The sequence below is a fragment of the Anser cygnoides genome, chromosome 6, assembly GCF_040182565.1.
Source record: "Anser cygnoides isolate HZ-2024a breed goose chromosome 6, Taihu_goose_T2T_genome, whole genome shotgun sequence".
In the NCBI taxonomy this organism is placed as follows: Eukaryota; Metazoa; Chordata; class Aves; order Anseriformes; family Anatidae; genus Anser; species Anser cygnoides.
In genome coordinates, this window is record NC_089878.1 from 7,074,836 (window position 1) to 7,099,187 (window position 24,352).

General features: G+C 39.4%; 2 protein-coding genes and 1 long non-coding RNA gene across 4 annotated transcripts in view; 1 reads left to right on the top strand and 2 right to left on the bottom strand.

Annotated features, from left to right (window-relative positions):
- FAM171B (family with sequence similarity 171 member B) overlaps positions 1–12,715 on the bottom strand; it is a 37,799-nt gene extending 25,084 nt beyond the window's left edge. Inside the window, exon 1 of the mRNA XM_048058315.2 lies at positions 12,397–12,715. Coding sequence (XP_047914272.1) covers positions 12,397–12,523 — 127 coding nt within the window. The 5' untranslated portion in view covers positions 12,524–12,715. The remainder of the gene's footprint in view (positions 1–12,396) is intronic.
- A 134-nt stretch (positions 12,716–12,849) lies between these two features.
- Positions 12,850–24,352, top strand: part of LOC125182135 (uncharacterized) — a 52,459-nt gene continuing 40,956 nt past the window's right edge. Inside the window, exons 1-3 of one of the 2 annotated variants that reach the window (XR_010832570.1) lie at positions 12,850–13,280; positions 13,776–13,836; positions 15,332–15,982. This is a non-coding gene — a long non-coding RNA (uncharacterized lncRNA). Of the gene's footprint in view, positions 13,281–13,775; positions 13,837–15,331; positions 15,983–24,352 lie in introns of those variants that run through there. The other variant, XR_010832571.1, reaches the window with a different exon arrangement.
- The window catches only part of ITGAV (integrin subunit alpha V), a 46,790-nt gene continuing 38,790 nt past the window's right edge, over positions 16,353–24,352 (bottom strand). The window contains exons 26-30 of the mRNA XM_048058313.2: positions 24,183–24,296; positions 23,014–23,127; positions 22,824–22,931; positions 21,698–21,820; positions 16,353–21,316 (exon numbers count right to left, since the gene is read on the bottom strand). Of these exons, the coding sequence (XP_047914270.2) occupies positions 21,221–21,316; positions 21,698–21,820; positions 22,824–22,931; positions 23,014–23,127; positions 24,183–24,296 (555 nt within the window). The 3' untranslated portion in view covers positions 16,353–21,220. The remainder of the gene's footprint in view (positions 21,317–21,697; positions 21,821–22,823; positions 22,932–23,013; positions 23,128–24,182; positions 24,297–24,352) is intronic.

Genomic DNA, 24,352 nt, shown 5'->3' on the forward strand with positions numbered 1-24,352 from the left:
TTACTTGTGTGATGAACGTGTACAGGTACAGATTGCAGCACGACTGTGAGCTCATATTTAAAAAAAAAAAACTTACTTCTAACATGCAAGCTTTCAGCGCTTGTAATAATTTTATTGGGGTTTTATACGTAGTGCAATGGTTTATATAATAGTCGATGACACATGTAATGTTTCTTACTTGATGCAATCCAGTATTTTATTGATTTAAGCATCCAAGAGGAGACACTGCAAAGAAGCTGTTGGTAACTTGTAAACAAAAAAGTAGGGCGTAATAGTAAAATCTTAGAAATAATACCAAAATAAATCTTACCATAATACTTCGCAGCTGTGTTTCAAAAGGTTAACTATTTCAAAATCATGATCTGGCCAGGCTTAGTGTTAGAAATCTGTTCTATTGCATACGTAAATTAGTAAAGTCACAGAATCACTTTCAAGATCAGTTGAATATATGGACTTTTTTAATCATTAGAAAAAGAAAAACCTCACAGCAGCTGAGTAATACTACTCTAAGTAGCTACACTTCCAACCAACCTCTCAGACCAAACGCATAACAAAACTGCGTAAGCATGATATTCATTCCACTGTTGTTGACAAGAACCAAATATTGATGAAACGAAAGCCCTGGAAAAACTAGAAAATAAAACAGATCATTACAGGCTGCATCTTGTTTGATTACTACTGCATAATCAATAACCACCTTCCCAGAATGATCATGCTTGTGAAAACTAGACAAGAATGTCATCAGGCTAATCCATAAAGCTGCTAACAACTCACTCATTTCTCCGGTGGGAATATATCCCCAAACACTTTCAAGCACACCCATTACGATATACATAAAATGGAAGAAAAACGAGCATTTTGCTTGAAATATTTTTATGGGCTACATGAGCAAGAGCTTGGAAATTCAGACATAAAAGCAGCCACAAAATTTAAATGTGATTTTTTTCCTGTATTCATTAAACAGTGTGCTGTACACAGAAGTCAATAAAAAAGCAGTTGTTTTACATGCGTATCATGCACTGCTGTAAGTTACTCAATTGGTAAGTAGCTGAATTTTATTTCCCCCTCCCCCAGTAGATGCCTTCTTCATTCAACTTCCACATAAGAATCCGAATGTTTCACCAGCCAAGACAACACATTTAAACTCACAGAATATACGAAGCCAGAAATTTCATATGGAATTTGTTTCATACATTTTGCCGTATCAGCATATTACCATAAAAGCATATTACCATAAAAAACAATAATTTCAATAAAACTCCAAATTGACACATGCTAATGATGCTATGACAATTACAGTTACCATAGCAGCTTTGCACTTTGGTGTGCTGCAGTGCTGTTGCATCAGCCAGCCACCCAGCCCTGTCCTCACAGCTGGGGGGAAGCTGGGGGCTCACCTTCCTGGAGCAACGGAGATGGGCAACACAAGAAACTGCTGGGGTCTGCAGGGCTCCACTTAGGATTCCTTTCTTTATTATAAACAACTTATTCTGTAATCTTAAATAACTAAAGTAAGTGATTAATGTTACAATATCAAAATTAAATAAAACATACTTTAAATAAAGATAAATTTGTGAGTGGAAGAGATTTAAATGAACAAGCAAATGCTACTAGTAACTCCCCAAACCTCCAGATCAGAACACCTTTGCACATGTACTTCAGAAGCTGGTCTAAGATTTTTCATTTCAGTTTACGTGGTTGCTAATAGTGAACCTGTAATGCTGTTCTTTCATTTTTAAAGGCTGCCCATGCCATTCTCCTTGCATCAGAGTTGAGGGAAAGAAAAAAAAATGAGTATTGAAAATGTACACTTCATTACACAATATTGGGAAGAAGATACAGAAGGGAAACATCAAAATCTACATAATAACCTACTTTAAATACGCTAACTTGAATACCCACAGTACATTATACACAGTAAAAATAAAAATCTGCAAGTGCCTACTATGCAATATGAGAACTCTATGCATTTCCCACTCACAAAATTCAAAATCAGACCTCTGTTATATAAGCATAGAAAAATTATTCAGCATCATCTCCTTGATGAAATGACATCATGCCTCATCAAGAATTTCTAAGGATTTGTCAGTCCTAACTCTTCCTGATCTATGTACTTGGACAGAGGAAGAATATTCCAGTAATCCTGGCATGAATCATCTGATTTTAACCTGATGGGCCTGGGACCGGATTTGACTGGTGCAATTCTCAGTGGCAGTTAGTGAGAATTAGCTGGTAAAAAATCTCTGCAAGTTCAAGCATACCATTCATTTGGCAGAAAATGGAAAAAAAAAATCACAGAAAAACAAAGCAGTGCCCTCTTCAGATATGTCATTTAATGCCCTAAAGGATTTAAGCTTAAGAGATAGCCTATACCCATAATGCAATGACATAACCTACAAGCTAATAATTCAAACATCAAGGCATTTTAGTCACCAGTTACCAAGGAAAACTGCTGACGCATTCAATTATGTTATTCAATAACATACTAGTCGCTATTTGTTGCTGAAAAGACTTTTCTTCCCCAATAGCTGCAAAGTCTCATACCACTGCTTGAGGAAAAGATATTTTATCTCTGTTACAAAAGATATTTAAGCTCTGCGTATCTTTTTCTTACAGGAAAACATCCCGTAGCCCCTTGGTAGGAGCCCGGTGTGTAAAGACATATATGAAGAAAATGTAGAGTTGGCAGATGAACATTTCCTAATTGGCTGTAGTCCTGTACATGTGGGAGAGGAATTCATTAAGGCACTGGTTAGGAGCTCTGTACTGCAGCAACCAAACAAGAGCACCCAACAAGCCACTCTTTCATACACAAGTTTATAATAAAGCTGAGTTTCATACAGTGAATTATAAAAAATAAATATGATCCTAACTTTTAGAAAAATGACTGCAGATCACAGTAAGTCAACTTGAAGATTCCTGATTATCAATTTCATAAAGTGAAATTCCACAGATGTCATAAAAAAGATCTCAAAACAGAAACAGCTCCCAAGTCAAATCATAAAGCAAAACAATTGAATCCAGTTCAGTTTAGCAGGATCCAGTTTAGCAACAGCTGTTAGAGATGCACATGCAGTTATCTGTCCAAAGCTGCGCCTGCAACACAAACACCAAGAGACAAACAAGTTCTCCCATCACAGCAAGCGGACAAATTCCAGTAGGGAGTAATCAGAAAACAACTTGGCACCATGGAAACCTTCCTAAGGTGACAGAAAGATTTTTATTGACACAGAGACTAAAAATGGGGCATTAAACACTGTTTTCTCCCCCAAAATACTCAGAGTGATCTAGCACCTGTGATATCGTGCCGGCTTTTGAAAGGTTGACAAAGCTCCAACTGGACCAGGGGAATAAGAACTCACTTAGGTCTTTCTGTTACATGAAATATTGAGGAGGGGGAAAATAGAGACAGAATTGTACAGGGGTAGCTTTCCCACACTGTGCTTATAAAAAGGAGCTGGACAAGTGATTAACAGGCAAACAGACACGACAATCTTCTGCCCAATACCGCACAAAACCTGTGTGGCACTTCACAAGTGTTTTGCTGGGTCTCTGTTTCAGTCCACCTAATTACACAATTTTCTGCATGCCAGTGATCCATAATCCAAAGAAATTCTCTCCTTCAGCCTGGCGGGAATATAAATTTTCTCCCCTGCTCTCACAAACAAGGGAATAAGCTCCGGTGATATTTATCACAGGGTATTATTTGTGTTATTAGCAGCTTCCATTGTTCCCTGCACATGCTTTACTGCTGTTCGGCATTTACCCAGCATAAAACTAGTGATCTACCCTGTTCAATCACTTAACGAAAAGCTTCAGAAAGATAAAAATATTTTCCAGAACGACATTAAAAAGCTTTTTGTAATTCCATTTATGTCCATAACAGTATGAGGGGGCAAGCATCTCCTTACTCATGTCAGCAAAGTGACCTATATTTTCAAATACCTTGGCAACATTGACTTTTTTTCCTAGTTTAGCTCACATTAGTGCAAGCAAATCATCACAGGCAAATTATCAACCAGCTTTGCTACCTCAGAAAAATAACTTAGATGGGAATGTTCTAATTATCTTCATTTGGGAACCTTGCCCATATCAGTCAATAATAACTAATAATTTATAAATTTGGTGTCTTGCCAGATTTTATAACCAAAGAAATATTCATCAAGAGGCAGTACGTCCGTATTGCATGCTAGTAGTCATTTCAACAGCAAAGAAAACCAAGCCCCCAGTCTGAATCAAGCCTGCTTTAAGCAGGTCAGACCACAGAGCTCCCGATAGCCCTGCCTGAACACTTCATGATTTCACATCCTCACGGTTACTTCTAAGGCACAGAAAACACTGAAAGGAAAAAAACAAAAGAAAACAAAACAAAGTGGGTGGCCCACATTTCAGCTCCTACCCTAACACACTCTGTACGTCTGCCCGAGTGCCTCAGGAGTACAGCATCACCTGACAGTTCAGGGCTCAAAGCTTAACACAAATTCTACACTTAACGAAATGGGATGAAAACAAAGTATACATTGTGTGAGCTTACTGTAACTTGCCGTCAGTGAACACTGAAGGCTTTTCCTTTCAGAATCATCAGTGCCTCTGTTTGACTAATGACAAGGCTGATTGAACCTGCAAATAAAATACACTACAACACAAAGCCCAAAAGCTACATGCACACTCCAGGGGGAAAACTCAATAGCTGCATGCAGGCTAAAAAACAAACAAAAACAGATGACAGAGAAGCAAAGTATTTGTTGACCACATGAAAATATTTAAGCGGAGGCAGATGAACTATTAATGACCATCTAGAAACTTAAAAAGCTAAATCCCATTCTTTCCTCCAAACTAGGCTGGGTGATAACGGGTCAGTGCTCCAGTTCATCTGGCTGTGACTCCGCTGTTTTCAGTCAGAGCACTCAGGCGAACACAGACCCATGGCTGCAGCACACGCTGATCCAACCATGCTCCACAGACCTTACAGCTCTTTTGGGGTGCAGCGGTCACATCAATAGTGCATTTCATCAAGAGCACGCTGGGGATGTGTTGAAGCATTTCTATGATTCCTCATCCTAATGCACACAGCTCAATATCTGCCCCACACTCGTACCCTATAACCACTGCACCAGATTCGATATAGAATAATCACCCCCCACCACAGCTACTAAGCCACTACTTGCGGATTAACCTGCTACAGCTGCCAGGAGCTCAGGTAAAGCCCACATCAAAAGCATCCAAATCTATCAAAACAGGACAAGAAAAAAAATCAAATGGCAGAGGGCCAATATTTCTTTTTTCCTTCTCCCACCCAGAGACACAATTTATTTCCACGTAATCTCAATGAGAGGCCACCGCTTGCCTCTTCCATTGGCAGGATCACACTGCCTTGGGTACCCGGCACTATCAAGGGTAGGTGCAGAATGCTGAAATGAGGAGGGTCACAGGGAAAAGCCCGGCAGCAAGATCTGACCCGGTAACCCGTCACCTTCTAATGTCTTATTTTCACACTGAAAAGGGTAAAAAATGTGCCCTGAAGTCTGACCATTTCTGTCTTTTAGTCAGTGGAGGCTCTTCTCAAGCCCACCTAGTAAAGCTTAATCACAGCCTAGAGGGAAGAGAAAGAAGGACACAAAAGCAAGGGGGAAGCAATACGGATAACAAGGGAACCTGACAGGCTCAGTGTCTGCACTTGGCGTGCCTCGGGGGCTCGAGCAGCACAGACAGTAAGGAGCCGCGCTCCTGGCCCCGTCAGTCCTAGCAGTCAGCAGGATGGCTCCCAGGAGCCACATCAGGCAAGAACACGCCTGCATCACCAGGGTCATGCCACCTGCATGCACAATAAATGGCAGAGCAGCCAGCATTTTGTTTACAAGAATGCCTCATGTGCTTACACTCAAAGGACAGCAGAATCGTTTGGAAATCACCAGGTAAAGCAGCTGGCCCAACTGAGATGGGACGATGAGGGTTTGTTGGTATCATCTGCAGATACAACTGCTGGCACAGTTCATGGCATATGGCAGTTTGTTGCTTTCAGACCTCATGTTTCCTCTAAAGCAATTACTGCCTGAAAAGCTGTCCTGGTTTCAGTTAGAACAGAGTTAATTTTCCTCCTAGTAGCTGGTAGGGTGCTACGTTTTGGATTAGGATGAGAAGAGGGCTGATAACATGCTGATGTTTTAATTGTTGCAGAGCAGTGCTTACACCAAGCCAAGGACTTTTCGGCTTCTCGCTCTGTCCTGCCAGCGAGCAGGCTGGGGGTGCAGCAGGAGCTGGGAGGGGACAGACCCAGGACAGCTGACCCAAACTGGCCCAAGGGGTATTCCATACCATCTGGCGTCATGCTAAACAATATATAGGGGTGGCTGGCCGGGGTGGGGGGCCGGCTGCTCGGGGATGGGCTGGGCATCGGTCAGCGGGTGGTGAGCAATTGCATTGTGCATCACTTGTTTTCTTACACATTATTATTAGTAATACCATTATCATCATTATTATTGTTATTATTATATTCCTGTCTTAATAAACTGTCTTTATCTCAACTCACAGGCCTCGCTTTCCCGTTTCTCTCCCCCATCCCAGAGAGGGAGGGGGGAGGGTGAGCGAACGGCTGTGTGGTGTTTAGCTGCCGGCCGGGTTAAACCACAACAAAAGCAAAGCACAAAGTGCAATAACTCCTTCACAGCCTGCTAGGTACAGCTTCTTGTAGACGTGTGGAAGGCGCTGTTTAGGAACAGCCATTAGGTGTGCTGAAATACAGCAGGCAAACTAGGATGCGGTAGGAAGAGCTAGATTGGGTGACTCCATCCTAATGAACACAGAGGCATAATTCAGGAGTACACTAACCTCTGCGGGACAATGGAAACTGCCGATCAAGGCATCTGGGTGCTCTTATGGTACAGCAGATTGCTAGGCCTCTGAATTAGGAATTAAACACAAAGTCAAGACTAACACAGAAGACTCATCTGTTCTCTCACAGCATGCCTCGAATCCCCATTCATTACAGCAAGGTACAGTGAAAATAAAATTATGCAGCTTTCAGGATGACAAAGTAACCCACTTTTTTTTTTTTTTTAATATGCCAAACATTAGGTTTATTCTGAATAAGCTTTCCTCTCAGATCTTTGCCTCAGTCTTCAAAGAGTTCATCCACTCAGCTAGTTCACAGATAAATCATACTACGGGTCCCCAGTGACACAGATCGCAGTTGTATTCCAGATCCGTAAACAGCTTTTTTTCAGCATAACAGCAACTCCGTGAATGGTTTTTACACATCAATTGGTCTTTGATGTGTTGTGTGCCAACAGATTACGAGAAGTAATGAAAAACTTGAGCAAAACAAAGAAGTGCAATAACTACTACTGTGCAGTAAGTAGCTTCCCGCCATCACTGGTTGCTCTCGCCTCCTGCCGCTTCTGCCAGGTATAAATGTGGGCCCCGTTTCTGTGAAATATAAACCACATTCCTGCCCTTGTTTCTCTTGACTCTCTATAACAAAAGCAACAATCAATCCAAGTTCCTTGAAACTGGGTTTTCTGAGCTACAGAACACGATGCTGTATAATACATTGCAGGTTTCATTACCAGCTTGCAACAGAGGAGAGCTGCCTACCTGTTCAGAGCCCCTCAGTACCTTTCTGCTTACATCTCCTCACTTCCTGAAAGTTACAAAACCACTTATTTTTTCATTTGTGCTTGACCATGGAAAATCCCAACTCCTCTTTTTCTTGTACTAGTAACTGAGTGAACTAAGCCATGGAATACATGGACAGAAAAGTGAAATTATCTTTTTTCATGACTCCTTTCTGTCTCAAATGGCAGATGCTTTATCACCTCCCAGTGTCCTAATGCCCTTCCTTGCATTTTGTTGCACTACTAAGCTTTAGAGCACCACAGAAAGCTAAGTCGATTAAGACCATCAGCTCTAATAAATCAGGACAAGTCTTAGATTCTTTCTCTGCTTTCTCACCTAGCTGAGAAACCGTTATTGCAGAGCTCTGAAGGTGAGGAAGCTGAGCAAACTGAATAGCAAATAAAAAGGCGCTTTCCAAGCTTACTTCAAGGAGGTGTAGTTAGTTGTTGACATTTTCCTTGTTGCTTACACAAAGTCTTTTTGCTGGGGTGCGTATGTAATACTTCTGTAGTTCTATTTGATGGTGAATTAGTCTCCACCAGACCAAAACTTGGCTTAAGTTTCATGAAGGTTCTTTATATAAGCAACACACATTGATTCCCAGCAAAAGTTTACATTTGATATACTAGAACTATCAACAAAACTTACATTTTAAGGATCATAAACCATCTCCTCCAAGTCCAAATAGAAAACAATTACTGTAAGTTAACCCATATGCTTTGACAAGTTAAAAATAGATCTCACTGACATCAATTACGTTCAAATTACCTATTGGATAAGAAAAACACATTGCTGGTTGTATAAAACAACTAAACCCAGTGCTGATCAGAACTGTCTATTTCAACAGCCCTGACTTTTTGAACAGAAACAGCATCTTCTGCGATTAGTCATTAAAGCTGCCCGATTTCCTTCTGTCTAAGAAGGCTACACAAACTCCTGTATAACTTTTATCGCCTCACATATTTTCTTCGGGTCTCCTTTAGACTGCAGCAGAAGCTCTAAAACAGAACTGGGGTTATTCCTGCCTTACGAGTGATTTCAGTGGCAGGACACCCTAGCATTGTTCCACCAAGCAACAAACCCTTCACACAGCACTACATCATTTAAAGACAACAAACAAACAAAACAGTTTATTGTCACTAATTCAAACCCAGCCTGACAGAACAACCTATCAAACCCAAATGCTGCTCTGAATACCTAAATACCACCTACACATCAACATTTGTCATCAGGAAGAATATTTCGCAGCTAGAAACACTGAAAACAAAAGATTACAAATGCACTAAGACACACAAGGCTGTGTCAGAAATATTTCTGCTTCCGTATTTCAAATAAAAGGAGGCACAAGAAAGATCTGTCCTCTTTGAACGATGAGAAAGAATAAGACGACATACAAAAGAGCTCAGAAAAGCCTGGACTAGAATTCTCTTGTCTAGAGCACAGCCTCAAATTCGATAGCAACTCATTATCAGATGCAGATAATATAGACAAATGGGCACAGAATCAAGTTGCACAGGCAGCATCCAGACATGGTATTCATCTTCAACAGGTATAACAGTAATCTCTTATTTTCTTCAGGTATCAATCAAAGTAGAGTGGCAAAGATCTGTAACAAATACGATGGCAAATCTTTTCCTATTTATGCTGCCATCTCAAAAGGTATGGCAAGTACCCACAGTGCAGATCGTGCAGCTGACATATCATTAAGTTTCTGTCATATTATGAAACTTACTTCCAACCTAATTTCACGTCTCAACATGGAAACAAATGTCCGTCGTTAAGACGATGGATGGCATCCTATGTGCCGTCTGTGCACAGTGCGATAGCATCTACTCACAGAACAGCTGCTTTCTCAGAGCATTGTTCATTCAGCACACATCAGACCTGCTATGGAAGGGACGCGGTTAGATATCACTCATGCAATTAATGGTCTCTCCTCTGTTTATTGCACAGCATCTGCATTATAAAGAGAAGAACAATGCACCACATCCACAATATCCTGTGCATCCCAAACATTAACAAATACAACTGCACACTCCTGCAAAGAATGCATGTTGATAAGCATAAGCAAAAAGGAGAAAGGAAAAAAATAAACAAAAGGATCTGCCTGGATGAAAGCCAGCACTATAATTTAGTGGCTCCTGGATTCTGCGCTCAAGCCTGCAGACCTCAAAGCTGAGTATTTGAAGCTCCCGCTGACTTCGCTTTGATCACTTCTGCACACCAGAATCCATATTTCTAGACTGCCACACAGAAAACAGAAAAATTCAGAATGAATAATGAGGAACTAAGACAGGTTCTCCACTTAAGCAATCAGCACCTTATCCACAGAGGCCTGGCTTTCTCTTCCAGAGTATTTTTTTCTGAAATTTGTAAAAATAGTTACATTCATAAAATAACACGGGTCAACTCTTTGAACTGAGTCCCTCTAGGGCATGTTTTTGCTGACTCATCTCTATTATTTTCTTATTTCTTCTGGCAGTGGTAGGCTTGTTGTTGCTTTTAAGAGCGAAGAAGGACAAGATAAACAAAGAAAAGCTATTAAATGATGTGCAACTACCTTTTTCCTGCTATATTTCCATGTTAGCAGTACAGTCTGCACCCCAAAACCTTTGTACACAGCTGCACAGACTCAAGCATCTCTACTTAAACGTTACAGTCATTACACTGGCAGAAGCCTGTTAAGCCAGAAGGGAATTGATCTGTAAAACTGCATAATTAGCTTCGACAGAACATGGACATCGATACATGAATGTCAAATGAGAAAAGGTTGCGAACTCCCACCTCAGCTGTGCACCTTCCCTCTATTAGGAGGTTGAGGTTCCTTCCCTCTTCTACGCTGGGTCACAAACAGCATAAATCCAAATTGAGTCAGCTTCCTCCTCCTTTCCAGGAGCTGCTCCCTGCCTGGAAATTCCCAGCACAGGGCCTGCAGCTGCTGCAGGAGTGGCCTCTTCAGAGCATTCCCCTTAGGGACTGCTCTGCTGCCAGTCTTCTGCTGGAAATGCAACAGCCATTTATCCTGCCTGCCCCTCGGCTGTAAGCCATCAAAAGATCGTTTCATGAAAAAAAACCATCATAAATATCTGATAAATACATACCTGGAATCAGGCCCTTACTTTTTAAGATTTCAGAAGCACCAAGACAACAAAAATTACCAATGGCACTTTACTGAAAAGAAATTCCACATGAAATACAGTGGTGTTTAACAGTTTCTCCGGAATAATAAGTTTCATGATGGTGATTATTTGGTCTTTTTTGAAGATTAATCAATGTAGGCTTCTTTCAATTTCACACTGAAATTACCAAGATCATTCAGAAAGCCAGCCCACTACTGAAATACAGTTCAAATCATGTTTAAACCCAACAAACAAATGCTGAGGATCAGCACAAACGACCATTTTTAACATCCGTAAACTAGAATTGATCACGAAAGCTGCATACTACACAGCAGCTTCAGGACTTGCATACAACAAAACCCATGAAGCACGATAGACAAATAAAGCAAAGCAACAGCAACTGGGCACGTGGATCTGCAACAGCACCAATCGTGCACCAGTAGTGTCCGCGTCGCGTTTGGTACCAACAAAGATTTTGGCAACACTGAACGTAATAAGGTAGCAGAGCTCGTTGAAGCAAAATCAATACCAAGAAAGACTAAAGAGGATCAATGAATTATAAAAACTGTCAATTTTTTTTTTTGCTTTTTTTTAATTTTTATTTATGACCAAACGTTTTGTTCACTGCACAAGTTAGAAATGCTGACAATGCCCTTTAACAGGGGGATGCTGGTGATTAACGGTATATTCCTCTGAAAACAGGGCAAGAACCAAAATAATGAAAGAATCATCAGTTCAGAAGGGAAAACTAGAACCAAGCTGTCCACCAAATAGCCTTCTTTCAAGTCCTATGGTTAAGACTTTTTGAAAAAACACAAGAAAGAAACCAAAAATCAATTCAAGGCATTTTAAGAGAGTATTGGGAAAATTTAAGTGTGTTTATATTCAACCAGATCTAGCTTCTTGTTTTACGTGTTTAAGAATGTTTAAGTAGAGATGATAATTTACATCTTTGAAAATTGATTCCTAATTAACACACATGCTCCGGTGGCTCTGTGTATTGGATGTGATTCAGCAGAAATATTAACCATATGTCTAAACCTAAGAATATTTTCTACCTTCTTGAAGTCAGCTAGAAATAGACATGCGTATACATGCCAAAACCAAAACATACGCTTCAGTGATATACCCAAATGGCGCTAAAAGGTCTTCAATAACTCATGTTTGAAACCGTTTTGAGATTCTTTGGTGAAAAGCAGTATGTCAGGATCAATATTAGTTTCCTACTTACTTGAGCCGTTAAGACCTCAGGCTACGCACATAGATTTTAAGCGAAACGAGGGAACTGACACCTTACTGCTCGCCCCGGCTGTGCAAGGGGACAATGCACACCTTTGCGGGCAGCCCTAGGGCCTGATGCGGATGCGGGCAGGCGATTCACCCCTCCACATCTGCCGGATGAACGCCGCATCTCTCCCTCACGCCGCGGTGCGAACAACGGGCGGTGTGCCCGCCGCCAGGCAGAGGCGGGCGGGCGGCTGCCCTCACCCCTCACGCCACCGGAGCTCCCCCCAAGATGGAGCCCGCTCCCCGCCGCAGGTAAGGCCCCAGGCTCCCCCCGGCACCCCATTTGCCGCCCCCGGGGGTACGGACCCCCGCCCCCAGGGCCACCTCGGAGCCGTCTCCTCAAGCGAGGCTGCCACGATTTCGGGGGGATCGTTACCTGAGGCCGCCGCGGCGGGGGCGCTCCCCGGCAGCGCCGCCCGTTGCTGCAGCTGAGGGCGGGTGGCGGCGGCCAGCAGCAGCAGCAGCAGGAGCAGAGAGGAGATGTGCCCGCCGGTCCGCGGCATGGCGGGCGGCCCGGGGGCAGCGGAGGCACATCGCGGGAGGAGGCCGAGCCGGCAGCGGAGGCTCCGGCAGCCGGCGGCTGAGGCGCCCGCCCCCGCCTCTGCGTGCCGGGGTGGGGCCGGGCCGGGCCCCGGGGAGGGGCGTCCGCGGCAGGGTGGGCTGGGGGGCGGTCCTCGCAGGGAACCGGCGGGCTTTGAGGGGCCTTCAAACCCACACCGTCTGTGACTCCCAGTCAGGCTCAGTAGGCAGTCATCTGCTACAGAGCTGGTGAGGGGCCTGGAAGTGCTGTGAGGAGCGGCTGAGGGAACTGGGGGCGTTTGGTCTGGAGAAGAGGCGGCTCAGGGAAGACCTTATTGCTCTGTACAGCTACCTGAAAGGAAGGGGGTCAGCCTCTTCTCACAGGTAACTAGCGATAGGACTAGAGGGAATGGCCTCAAGTTGCACCAGGGGAGGTTTAGGCTGGAATTTAGGAGACATTTCTTCTCAGAAAGAGCAGTCAGACATTGGGACAGGTTGCCCAGGGAGGTGGTGGCATCACCGTCCCTGGGGGTGTTCACGGAAAGGCTGGATGTGGTGCCTGGGGACATGGTTTAGTGGGTGACATTGGTAGTAGGGGGATGGTTGGACCAGATGATCTTGGAGGGCTTTTCTGACCTTAATGATTCTATGAAATATGACAGGACCACCTGTCAGTGAATTTCATGCCTAAGGAGATGTGAGCACCCATGCCGTGATGTTGGACCCACCGTTTCCTTCAGCGTAAGGGCTTTTAAAACTAGATGATGTTTTCAATGCGCCGCTTCAACAGTAAAGTTCTTTGAAAAGTATAAAACTGTTTTGAGATTAGCTTCCCTTTTAACAAAATAAAAATTAGCCAAATAAAATCTTAATTTTACATAACAACATGTTAGGCCAACCTTTAGTTTTCAGATCTCAGAAGATTTTTATGCAATGGAAAAAGGAGTGGAACACACGAACTGTTAAAGAGCAAAACTCTTCCCATAGTCAAAGGAGTAGCTGTCAGGTTACAGTGCATATTTAATATGGATTTCATACCAAAACTTAAGAAAATTAATGTATTTTCCTTATCATTTAATGCCATTCTGTACAGCACAAGTAGTTAATTCATTAGTGATAACAATGACGTCACATAAATTTGAGATTGTCACTGAAAATACAATTTTGTCGCTGTTGCTGACTGTTGGAACCTTTTGGGACTGCTGAAAAATGTCTGACTTCACCCACTCGTGTTAGCGACAACAGCTGCCGTGGGAATTGTGCTGCACTGGGAGACGTACACCTGCCTCAACTTCAGGTAGGTACTCTTTGCTACTTTTCTTTAGAATAGTTGAATAAGTTGGTCTCCCTTTTCTTCATCAACACCAAAAAACGCATCCCACAGAAACCTGAATTCTTTTGAACGGATCTTGATTTCAAGTAAGCAAAAGGGCACAGAAAGCAGACAAATAAAGCCATCGTTTGTCTGATTTGTAACTTTAATAGCTCACAAGGAGAGATTCTCTCTTTCATTTAGAAAACATTTTTTCAGTGCCTGTTTGCCTAGGCAACACCCTTTCAAACAGCTTCCCATTTCAATCTTTTATTGGGGCTCTGCAAATTAAAAGGGACTGCTTCTGCACAGCTTCCGTTACAGTTGAGATCAGTTTGGAATCCCCATTATCTTGGGTGTTCAGAAGGAGAAAAGGGATGCAGAGAAAACTATCAAAATACTTGAAGCAATTTACTTCCCTGGTTAATGAATCTCTCTGATGAATGGGTATGTGGTATTGGGCAAGCATGGATCTCACACACATTCATTTCTAAATGTTGGTTGATTTGGGCTCTTAGAAAAAATATTAATCAAGTTTATTTGGGGAGGAATGGTTTAGCGCATTTGCAGCTACAACATCGTAAATGAACGATGATGTGAATATGCACAATTACTCATTTTTAAAGTTCTTAACTAAATCTGTTAAATGTGTTAAAAGATGTTATTGAAAATGGTTCACAAAAATAAGTAAAGTATGGAAATTAGGTGTTTGCCCCGAATTTAGGTAAATTACTGAGAAGGGACTGCATATCTTAAAGAGTACAAACAATTAACACACACTTCAGGAAAAAAATGAGAAACTGTAATCAGGGTTATATTTTCTTAACCAAATTTTCTTTGAAAAGAGAAGAAAACTGATGATGAATAATTTACTTCACCTACCTGAGTATTGATTTGAGGTATACGTCCAGCAGTAACTCCTTCAATCTTTCAAGGTAGCTCAAACACTTTTCAAATTTTGAACAGATTATAAAATATGTGCACATAATTAACCACTGAAACAATGTAATATGGCATCTGATAAAATTTCCTCAGGGAATGGAAAGCCTGTACACAAATGAAATCAAAATCGCAATGTAGACATGCAGTTAATATATAAGCATGGTCTGCATATGACATTGTAAAGACTGGTAACATCTTTTTTATTCTCACATTGGGAAGGTCTATGTTACTAATGCATTTAGGTACTGCAAGCTTAGTCTTGGTGTGCTGTGTATGTCTGTGAAGGGGAGGTAATGGTTCAGCACCGAAGTAGTAGCTTTGTCAGAAAAATACAAGAAAATATGGCTTCTGAAATACCTGGTGTGACTATGAGCTTCTGACAGCACTAAACAGAACTCTTTATCTGTTTGAGATAATATTTGAGAAGAGGTTCATATAATTTCTTTTTAAAGAAGTCTCGGTTTTCACCATGTTCTTAAATTACTTAAACTGGTAATTTAAAAATACAGTAATGTACTAATATTTATTAATGTATTAGTCAGTTAGAAACCCAGACAACACAAGAAAGCATAACTCAAATGGCGGTAATGAAGTTCCATTGATGTAAATAACCTCAAGATGTGGACCATCCTCTTCTTTAAGGTGGTTATGGCAGTGGGACTTGGAAAAAACTGTTCCCTTGTTGCTGTAATGATACAGCTGTTGTCACTGATTTCTCAATAGTGCATTAGTTTGGAACTTATGAACGTATTTAGCAATCACTGTGTTGATAACTAACTGAAGCTATCCAAAACTAGACCAGGGTTGGCTGCATTTCATATTGAACAAACACTTGAGAAGTGTGCTTTGACTACTGCTGTGATGTTTTGTACACACATTAGGTGTAGCTACTGTAAAGTCACTGGAAGCAGTTAAATAAAAAATTCCAGATTTTCATGTTTTCAGTGTCCCTTTTTTTGTCTCTTCCATTAAGTCAGCAAATCCTCTACTAGCAATCCAGGAAACTCAGTAGTTGGGAGTTTTTCCTCAAGGTTTCACAAACGCAAACATTTTTATTTAAACAAATCAATGTGCAACCAATGGAAAATGAGTGTATGCCTTTATTGCAATGCAAAGTATATACTGTCACCTCACTCAAAAAAATGGATATGATTGTAAAGTAGACTAATTCTAAGATAAAATCAGTTTAATAACACAAGAAAATAAACACCACTTCTGAGAATTTTCCTAACCAAAAGGTAAGTATCGGCCATTTTCTACAGTGATGCGACAGCTATAAAATCTGAACTAATTACTCGTGGTACACAGAAATTTCTGTAGGAAAGCCATTTTCTCGTGACAAGAGAGAATTTGTGACCAGATCCTCTTTTTTTTGTTTGTGATTGCGAATTCTTTTGACTTGAGGTTAATACATACTGTTTTAGCTGAGTAAAGCTGTATAGATATGACTTGGTTAGTAGATAACCATGGCTGCCAATATATATTATGAAACACTTATAGGCAAGTTGAATATATTTTAAAAAAAGTCTAGAGGGGGGGAAAAAAGGTAGGAAGTCATGTTAGTGAAGAGCTGTTTTATTCCAAAATCTAAACATCAAAATCAACTTAATACTTAAAATACATTTTTCAGACAGTTTATCCAATCATAGTATTTTGAAATTGAATACATATATAGAAAAATACAACCTAAAAAAAGTCAAATTTGAACTAGGATGAAAAGAATGCATTGAAAAGTAAACCATAGCTTAACAGCTATTTTTTATATCAGTACAAAATTACTGTGCTATAATACCCACATTTTTTGCAAGATTTATAATTTAATAAAAATAAGGTGACTTCAAATGTATATTGCTCTCTTTAAATGTACCTAGGACCTTGGAAATAAGTTCATAGTTACTGAAAATATTCCCGTTTGTTACAAATATTTACTACATAACTAAGAAACCCAAAATGCAGCAATCTTGTTAGTATGTTAATTTTCTGCTTGTGCAAACAATGTTGTACTGATTTAATGCACGAGCAAAAAATCAATGCAAAAAACTCTAATAGGATGAAATAAAACTTTTCATTTTGAACTTATGTGCATCATAGCAAACACCAGTTGCCTGAAAAGATTTTTTTTAAGACTTAAATGCTACATTAAATCTTCATTTACTTTGCAAAAGCCAAAGATCAAGTTATTCAATCTTAATACAGCATATTTGCAGAAGGTCATTGCATGTAATGCTAGATTTCCTGGGTTATTATTTAAAAAAAATTACAGACTGGTAAAAAATAGACCAAAACTCTAAATACTATAATCATATGAAACAGTAGTAGCACTACAGACTCAAACCCATTATTGTATAGTCTCTAGTCATGTTTTCCACAGAGGACTTAATATTGTACCAATTCTCAATAATTCAAGAGTTAGTAATGGATACACTTTAGAATATACATTATGTTTCACCCAATGTGGGTGATCAAAAACTTTTTATGCCATTCATTTACCGTGTCATTTTAACACATTGGTTTTGTTAATGTCCTTAAAAATATTGACCACTGCAAGTCAACAAATGCTACATCCCTTCCTAGACAAACAAAAACCGATGACTTGGCAGTGAACCAGTTCTGATCATGTTTTATTGCACTTGGGAACTAGGAGCTAGAGATTCAGTACCAAAGAGTTCAGAGCCCACTCACATCAGTGAGTCAGTAGAGCTCAGCATGTAATCACGCTCCAACGTGTGGCACTTATTTGTGATAGAAGGCCATTGCCAACACTTACGGGTTCTTCCCATCACAGAATTAGGCAAACAAAAAAAACCAAACCTCTTTGCTGCAATGCTCAACTGTTATGCCAACTACTTTTTAGTATGCATTTCTATTTTCCTTTTATAAAATCTTTCTTTTTTTCTTCCTCATAAACAGTCAGCTGCATTGAACACAAAGGGTGCAATTCAAAGCCAGTTGCAGTGAATGTCAGGTTTGCTGTGATTTCATTACTGTGGAATAGGTCTTACCCTAGACCAAAGAGAAAAACAGATTCTCAGCATGGTAGTGCTGCTCCATTACTGTTTGGGAGGGTGTAGGAAAAGTACTGCAGGGCCTATGGATAACCATCAGCAGATCTTAATGTTGCAAAAATTTAAGTGCAATACGAATCCTTCAAAGCACCAAGAACATGCTGATTATAGCTGAAATATTTTTAAAACAGCTGTGAGAGTTTAGCTCAGTTACTAATTAACCATGGACACAAATTTATAAACATCTAAAAGTCTTTGCCTGGAACACTGCATAAAGGACGGACATATGTAATAAACTTTCTTAAAGTTTCAAAAGCATTATGTGAATCAAAGATCCACATATGAATCAGAATTTAAATCAGAAAAATGGGACCAGTAAAATGATAAGCTTGATACTAACATTTGACTTTGCAGTAATGTTTAAACCAAAGCCATCTCCACAATTTGGTAGTGTTTCACAAAAGAAATGTAAACCTATAAATTACGATTCTCTCTTTACATTTTCTAAATATTGTCAAATATAGAACTAGATAATATGCATTTTGTAATATAAATCACCTTTTAATATGCAACATGAGATGCTGCAATAATTGCAAACTGGAAGAGTTATAGAATTTCATATTTCATTATAAAAGATATAGCACTTATAAAATGTTTTCATTGGCTAAACAATTACATACTTGCTAATTTTATACATATAAAAACCATGCTTTTGAAACAACTCTCAAGAAGACTAAGTCAATTATCTGTTACTGTATTTGTTTTCTGTTTTTTTAACACTTGCGGTGTGTATCATATGCTCATCAGTTGACTCAAGGACATTAGTTTCATTCCAAAAATACATTTTTAAAGTTGCTTTAAAAGTGTTATCATCCCTCTAAAATACTTGCTGTAAGAATACATCAACGCTTGTAAACCACTATGAAACTTACAGTGATGCAAGCGTGTATGTATGTTTTCTGTATTCTTCCAGCCAAATCTAGAATGCAAAAATGAAAGGTTTCTTGTACCCTTCAGGAAAGCGTGCTGTTCAATCTCCCTGAAACACAAGTGTTGCTCTAAACTGAATTTGGGGTGTTCTCTATTTATATTCATTACAGTAACCTGTATACTCCATTTACACATGCTACTTCTCTTTTTTAATCAAACTGGAAACTAGTGGACATGAGAAAAGCAACTATTTGCTTTTATTCTCTAGTAGAATGTAAGAAAATAAAAATCACTTAAATAAGTATTTTCTGACTTCAATAAATGGAAGAAACTTTCCATAGCTACAGTAGATGTACCAATAAAATGTACCTCTTTATCCTGAAAAACAGCAAAGTGAGTTTCCAGTTGCCATAGAAAATCAAGATGTAGTTAGCACTGACATTAAGAGGACACTATCCCTTCCATGTCAGCTGAAGAAATCCTGACCATGATTTTTTTAAACTCATCTCCTTATAATGCCTAGACATGCAAGTAGTCTAATAAATTTCAAGTCAACATGGTGTGTACATGTAAGGAAGACACACACACAAGAATTAGAGCTACTGACCTGTCTGGCAGTTCCTAAAACCTCTTAACCTACTGAGATTAAGACTGGGTAAAAGCAATCTTCTTGCACACAGATAATAAATTGACAAGGTTTGAGAACGAGAAGCCTGTGTAAGTGACAAAGTGTGTTTTATACAGTCACATTTTGGGGCCAGGATAAAAAGCGTCTCCTGATTCCTTACGATGTTACTAGTAATAATACTAGAAGTAAAGGCAAAAGTAAAACCTGGGCCACACCAAAGACCTTGAAGACTCAGTGAAACCAGAATTTTGCCCTACACTTTCTCAAATAAACTAATTATATCTAAACAACTTGTCTAAAATAAAAACATGTAAATGGATAAATATGCAAGCCTAGATCTGATATACAAACTGGCCCCCGCAGTCTTTCTGCTGTCTCCCTTAACGACTCAAATACCATCACTGTTCAGTAAGTAAGAATCGACTTAACAGTGAAAGCTATTTGTGAGTTTTACTTCTCAGAAAGGATGCAAAAATGAGAGTTGAATCAGACCGTTCATTTCAGATAATTCTGGATTTACTGGGCATTGCAGTATCTATGGGTGAGACCCATCTCAAATAAAAACCACAACGCAGGAAACAAAACAAAACCAAAAGTTTTCATCCTTCTAAGAGCTTGTTTACATAGAAAACACATTGGAAAAGTTACAGCAGTAACCCTTCTTTCTGTATCTGGCTGCATACAGGGAGTCTATTCTTTTTTGGAAAAGAGGGTAAACAAATCCGATATAAGGCCTCTCTGTACTAGTTTAAGTAAGTCCACTCTAAGATGTGTGCAAAGCTACACGTGGTTGCAAGCCAAATAACCACCTAATTTACAGTTACATGGCTACTGAAATGCATACAGACAATGTTCTTGTGTGCTCTCCTAAGTATATGTGGCTTCATTTTACCCAACCAATACTGAGGGAAGTAAGCTAACCATAATGTAAACCCATGGCTTGAACCCACTCAAGTTTGGTATGTTTATAAACAAGCAATGAAATTAAATACTTAGTGTCTCTACCAGTAATGAAATGTATTGAGCATAATGAATTGTCTTTTGTGCTATGAAATGAAAATTGAAAAAATGAAATGAACAAGCCAACTCAACCTTCTCTTGTCAAGCCCTTTCACATTGCCAGCTATACTCTGCTTCATTAGACAAGCTCACTGTTCTCTCATGGCACACAAGAGTGGGGTTAAAGTACTGATCAATCTAGATTGCACCTACATACATTTGGCTGGCAGATAGCATAATTTCAACAGTCCGTTTTACTCTATCCTGCAATTGGAGGTGGTCAACCATGGAATGTGAGAATTATTAACAGTTTCTCCAGGATGTATCAGGTAACCTGTCACAGTATTACCTCCATTGTTTTGCCAAAAAATGGAAATTCAGCCCAGATAATACACAGACTCAACTTCAAACCCTGTGGAGGTTTGACATGTATACACAAACTATGCTTACTTTTTGTGCAACTAGCTTTCCAGAGCGAGGAAATGAAGTGTAGTGTACTAAAATTCGAATCAACTGAAGCGAAATATGCTATCTTGCAACTATTTAGGGAAGCTGTTGGCTTCAACAAATGGAATCTGTGTAGCAGTTCATGTAAAGTTGGTCTGTGAAACAACCTACTACCCCAATAAGCAAAATCATAGCACTACGTTTTACTTAAGGTTTTTCACACAAAAATCAGTGCAGACATGTTAGATTAATACAAAAAGGAGGATTTAAGTATATTGCTCTTCTTTTGTACGTGCTGATATCTTGAGACCAGCAGCTTTGCAGTCATGAGTGTTTCTTCCTTAAGGGGGAGACCAGTATTTGTAACTAAGATATAGGCATTTTAAAGTTTCAGAATGTCTCACAGATAAAACTCTGCTTATGCTTCTGATGTTCCTTCCCCATTCTCATGTGGTTGCAGTTGTTCTCTTTCTTGTTCTTCTTGAGGTGGTCTCACACGTTTGAAAAAGCCCATCTATAATTCAGAGGACAAAGAAGAAATTGCAGCGTGATGGTCAAAATATACGCACATCCTTTCTTTCTCTCTCTGCTTCTTGATCGGATTCTAACAACCCATTACTTTTTTCTCCTCCCACTTGCTTTTTCCTTATTTTTGACCTCCATAATCAACAAGTACTAGTTGAAAAAATTAAGCCAAGTATTTCAGCACAATTGCAGACATCCTCTTTTATTAAACTTCTTCCTGACAAAGCTGAAATGTTTTTACAGCTATTTAAAAGGTTAACAGATTCAGGTCATTAAGGAAACAATGTATTTCTGCAAGCTGCTGGTACTGTTTGAAGTAATACAGCACTAGGAGGGAAACCAACACAGGAACGAACAATGCAGTACTTACCCTGTACATAACAAGCACTAGGACAGCCAAGAGCAATAATCCTGCTAGGACAGCCAAAATTATAACCCACACTGGTACAGGCATAGGCTGCGGTTGAATGCCCCATGTAATATTTGTAGTAACCTAATAGGGAAAAAAACAATAAAACAAATTTTGCACAGCAGCAGGATGTTAAGTTCATTCATGCATTTTAAGTAGTGCTTATCTTGATTCTATAATATTTAAAATCTGTGATTTGAAAAATTTAGAAAATTTAAATAGTTACATAAAGGCTTCACTGGCCTTAATTTATTAGGATTTTCAGGAGTTTTTTTTAATTCAGTCAGTGATACCATAGCAACATGTATTCTATAACGCTTGGTGATTTTCAGTACAACAGTAGGATTTCTGAAGTGTTCGAGAATTAGAGAAAAATAATAAAAGTGCTTTTGGTTTTCCTTTCTTTTCACCCTAAATGGGGGAGAGGGAGATTTTTTTTCACCTTCCTCTGAGAGGAAGGATTCAACTCCACAAGGTTTAGGAGATAAAAAGCAGTTACTAACAGGCACTGGAAACCATATTCAAAAATAAATAATCACAATCCTTTTTCAGCATGTTCCCCCCACCCTTTTCTTTCTTAACAATCTGTTATGCTATACTACCTACCAAAAACTTAATCTGGCAGCCAAACGGAGCGACCCACATGTTCCCTTCTGTTTCTACCCTGTCTCCCTGTCTCCTTTCTCTTCAAACCTCTCTAGAGCACAGATGGTCTTTTACTTCCACACACATCGTATTTGATATAATATAATCAAGGTCCATTATTCAGACTAATGCAGTAGAGTGCAATTTTCAACTCATATATTTCTCTAGCAACACTGACATTACCAAGAACACTAGGCCTGTTCACAATCACTTCCTTTTTTCATTTTTCAGTTAAATCTCTAAAGCTACAAATATTGTGAACTCTAGTTTTAGCACAAAATATTTTTTATGCTTGATTGTGTGCATAACAGTAATTAATATATGATTATCAGATGAAATTGGAATTAAATCAAGCCACAAACAGCTATTGAGCAATCCTTCTTTTTTCATTAATTTTGAAATAATTATTTATGTTAACTCACAATGGATGTACATGACTTACCACTGTAGAATTGTGGATATCTTCAAAGGAAAGATTCTTATAAGGGAACTCTATAACATTGAATGAAGCAGACGATTTGAGAGAATAAGAGTGATTCTGATTTTCTTTCTGGGTAACAAAAACAAAATTAGTGTTGTATATGGATATAAAATGTTTCAGAGACAGGGACATACTATACACATTCACTCACATTCATGAAAGTTTGGGTCCAAAGGCGTGACTTCAAATACAATATTGCACTCTTTCCCCTCTCCAGGTGGCCAACTTGGCAGACTATCTTTAAACAATCAGCATTCCCACAGCCCTGCGTGTAAAAATAAGGAAGGATATTGGAAAATATTTGAAAAGTTAACGGCCTTACTTGATTTATACATGTACTTGATTATTCTATTTACTAGCCAAACCAACATAAGCTATTTAAGTACGTTAAAAAAATCCAATATTAAATAACTACTTGAAATATTCCGTAAGTTTTCATTCAGAGAAATGCTATGTAAGCCATTCCTAGGTTTTTGGAGCCCAAAGATGAAACAACTGGCAGTAGCTTTATCTTTATCTACGTATATATGAAAAAACTGTCTACAGTGTGGGGGACAGTTTCTAATCAATTCACGTTATCATCCTCCACATGTGTTTTGATGGGAAAACTCATGGGAATTAATGCATCTGACAAAATACACTTTGTTGCATTCAACAGGAAGACTTCAAACGTGACTGACTGACCTAACTTATAAGCTTATAATACTTAGAACGTCAGAAGTTTAGGTGGCATTTCTCAACCACATTTCCATTAAAATCCGTAAGATAACACTGATGCAACCCCATCAGTATTTCAAGAAAGCAGAGCAAAATAAGGCTTCATTTCATAGCTGTGATTTTGGCTATGCTACAGATTAAATCACCGTATAGTTTAAGTACATCTGCCAGTCTAAGTACAACTCTCAGCAGCGAAGATGATGCAGCAGTCACCTGCATCTGTTTTATCTATTGTACCAGTCTTTCTCCTAGGAACCATTGATTTTCAAATTGACGAAACAGTGCTATATAGAAGACTAACACTGAATGAAGTGCTCAACTTGACCTTCGTTTTTAAGGACATAAAACTTAGCAGCACGAAACTGCAGGCACATGCTTTATTGGATGACTACCCTGAGGAAAACATACACATTGGGGAGGGGGAGGAAAAAACAAAACACGCAAACCACACTCAACACGTAACTCCAGAGCATGACTTTTTGTCTGTTACCCTTTACAGAACAAGCTCTAACACGTTTTCTGAAATGATTCTGTGTCTCATGCATCTATACCTCTCCTTTAAAAACCCAGCATCCTGTGGACATATCAATGTTGAAAGCTTACCAAAGTGTGCACATCCCCTTCAATGGCAGTTATATCCCTTCGACTGATGCGATGATCACGATTATCTTCCCTGCTAAGCGTTTCGTTCTTGTCATCATCCTTAGAAGTAGAAATCTAGGATACCCCAAGGAAACCCAAATAATAAGTAATTTTTAACTGTGAAGTTTACA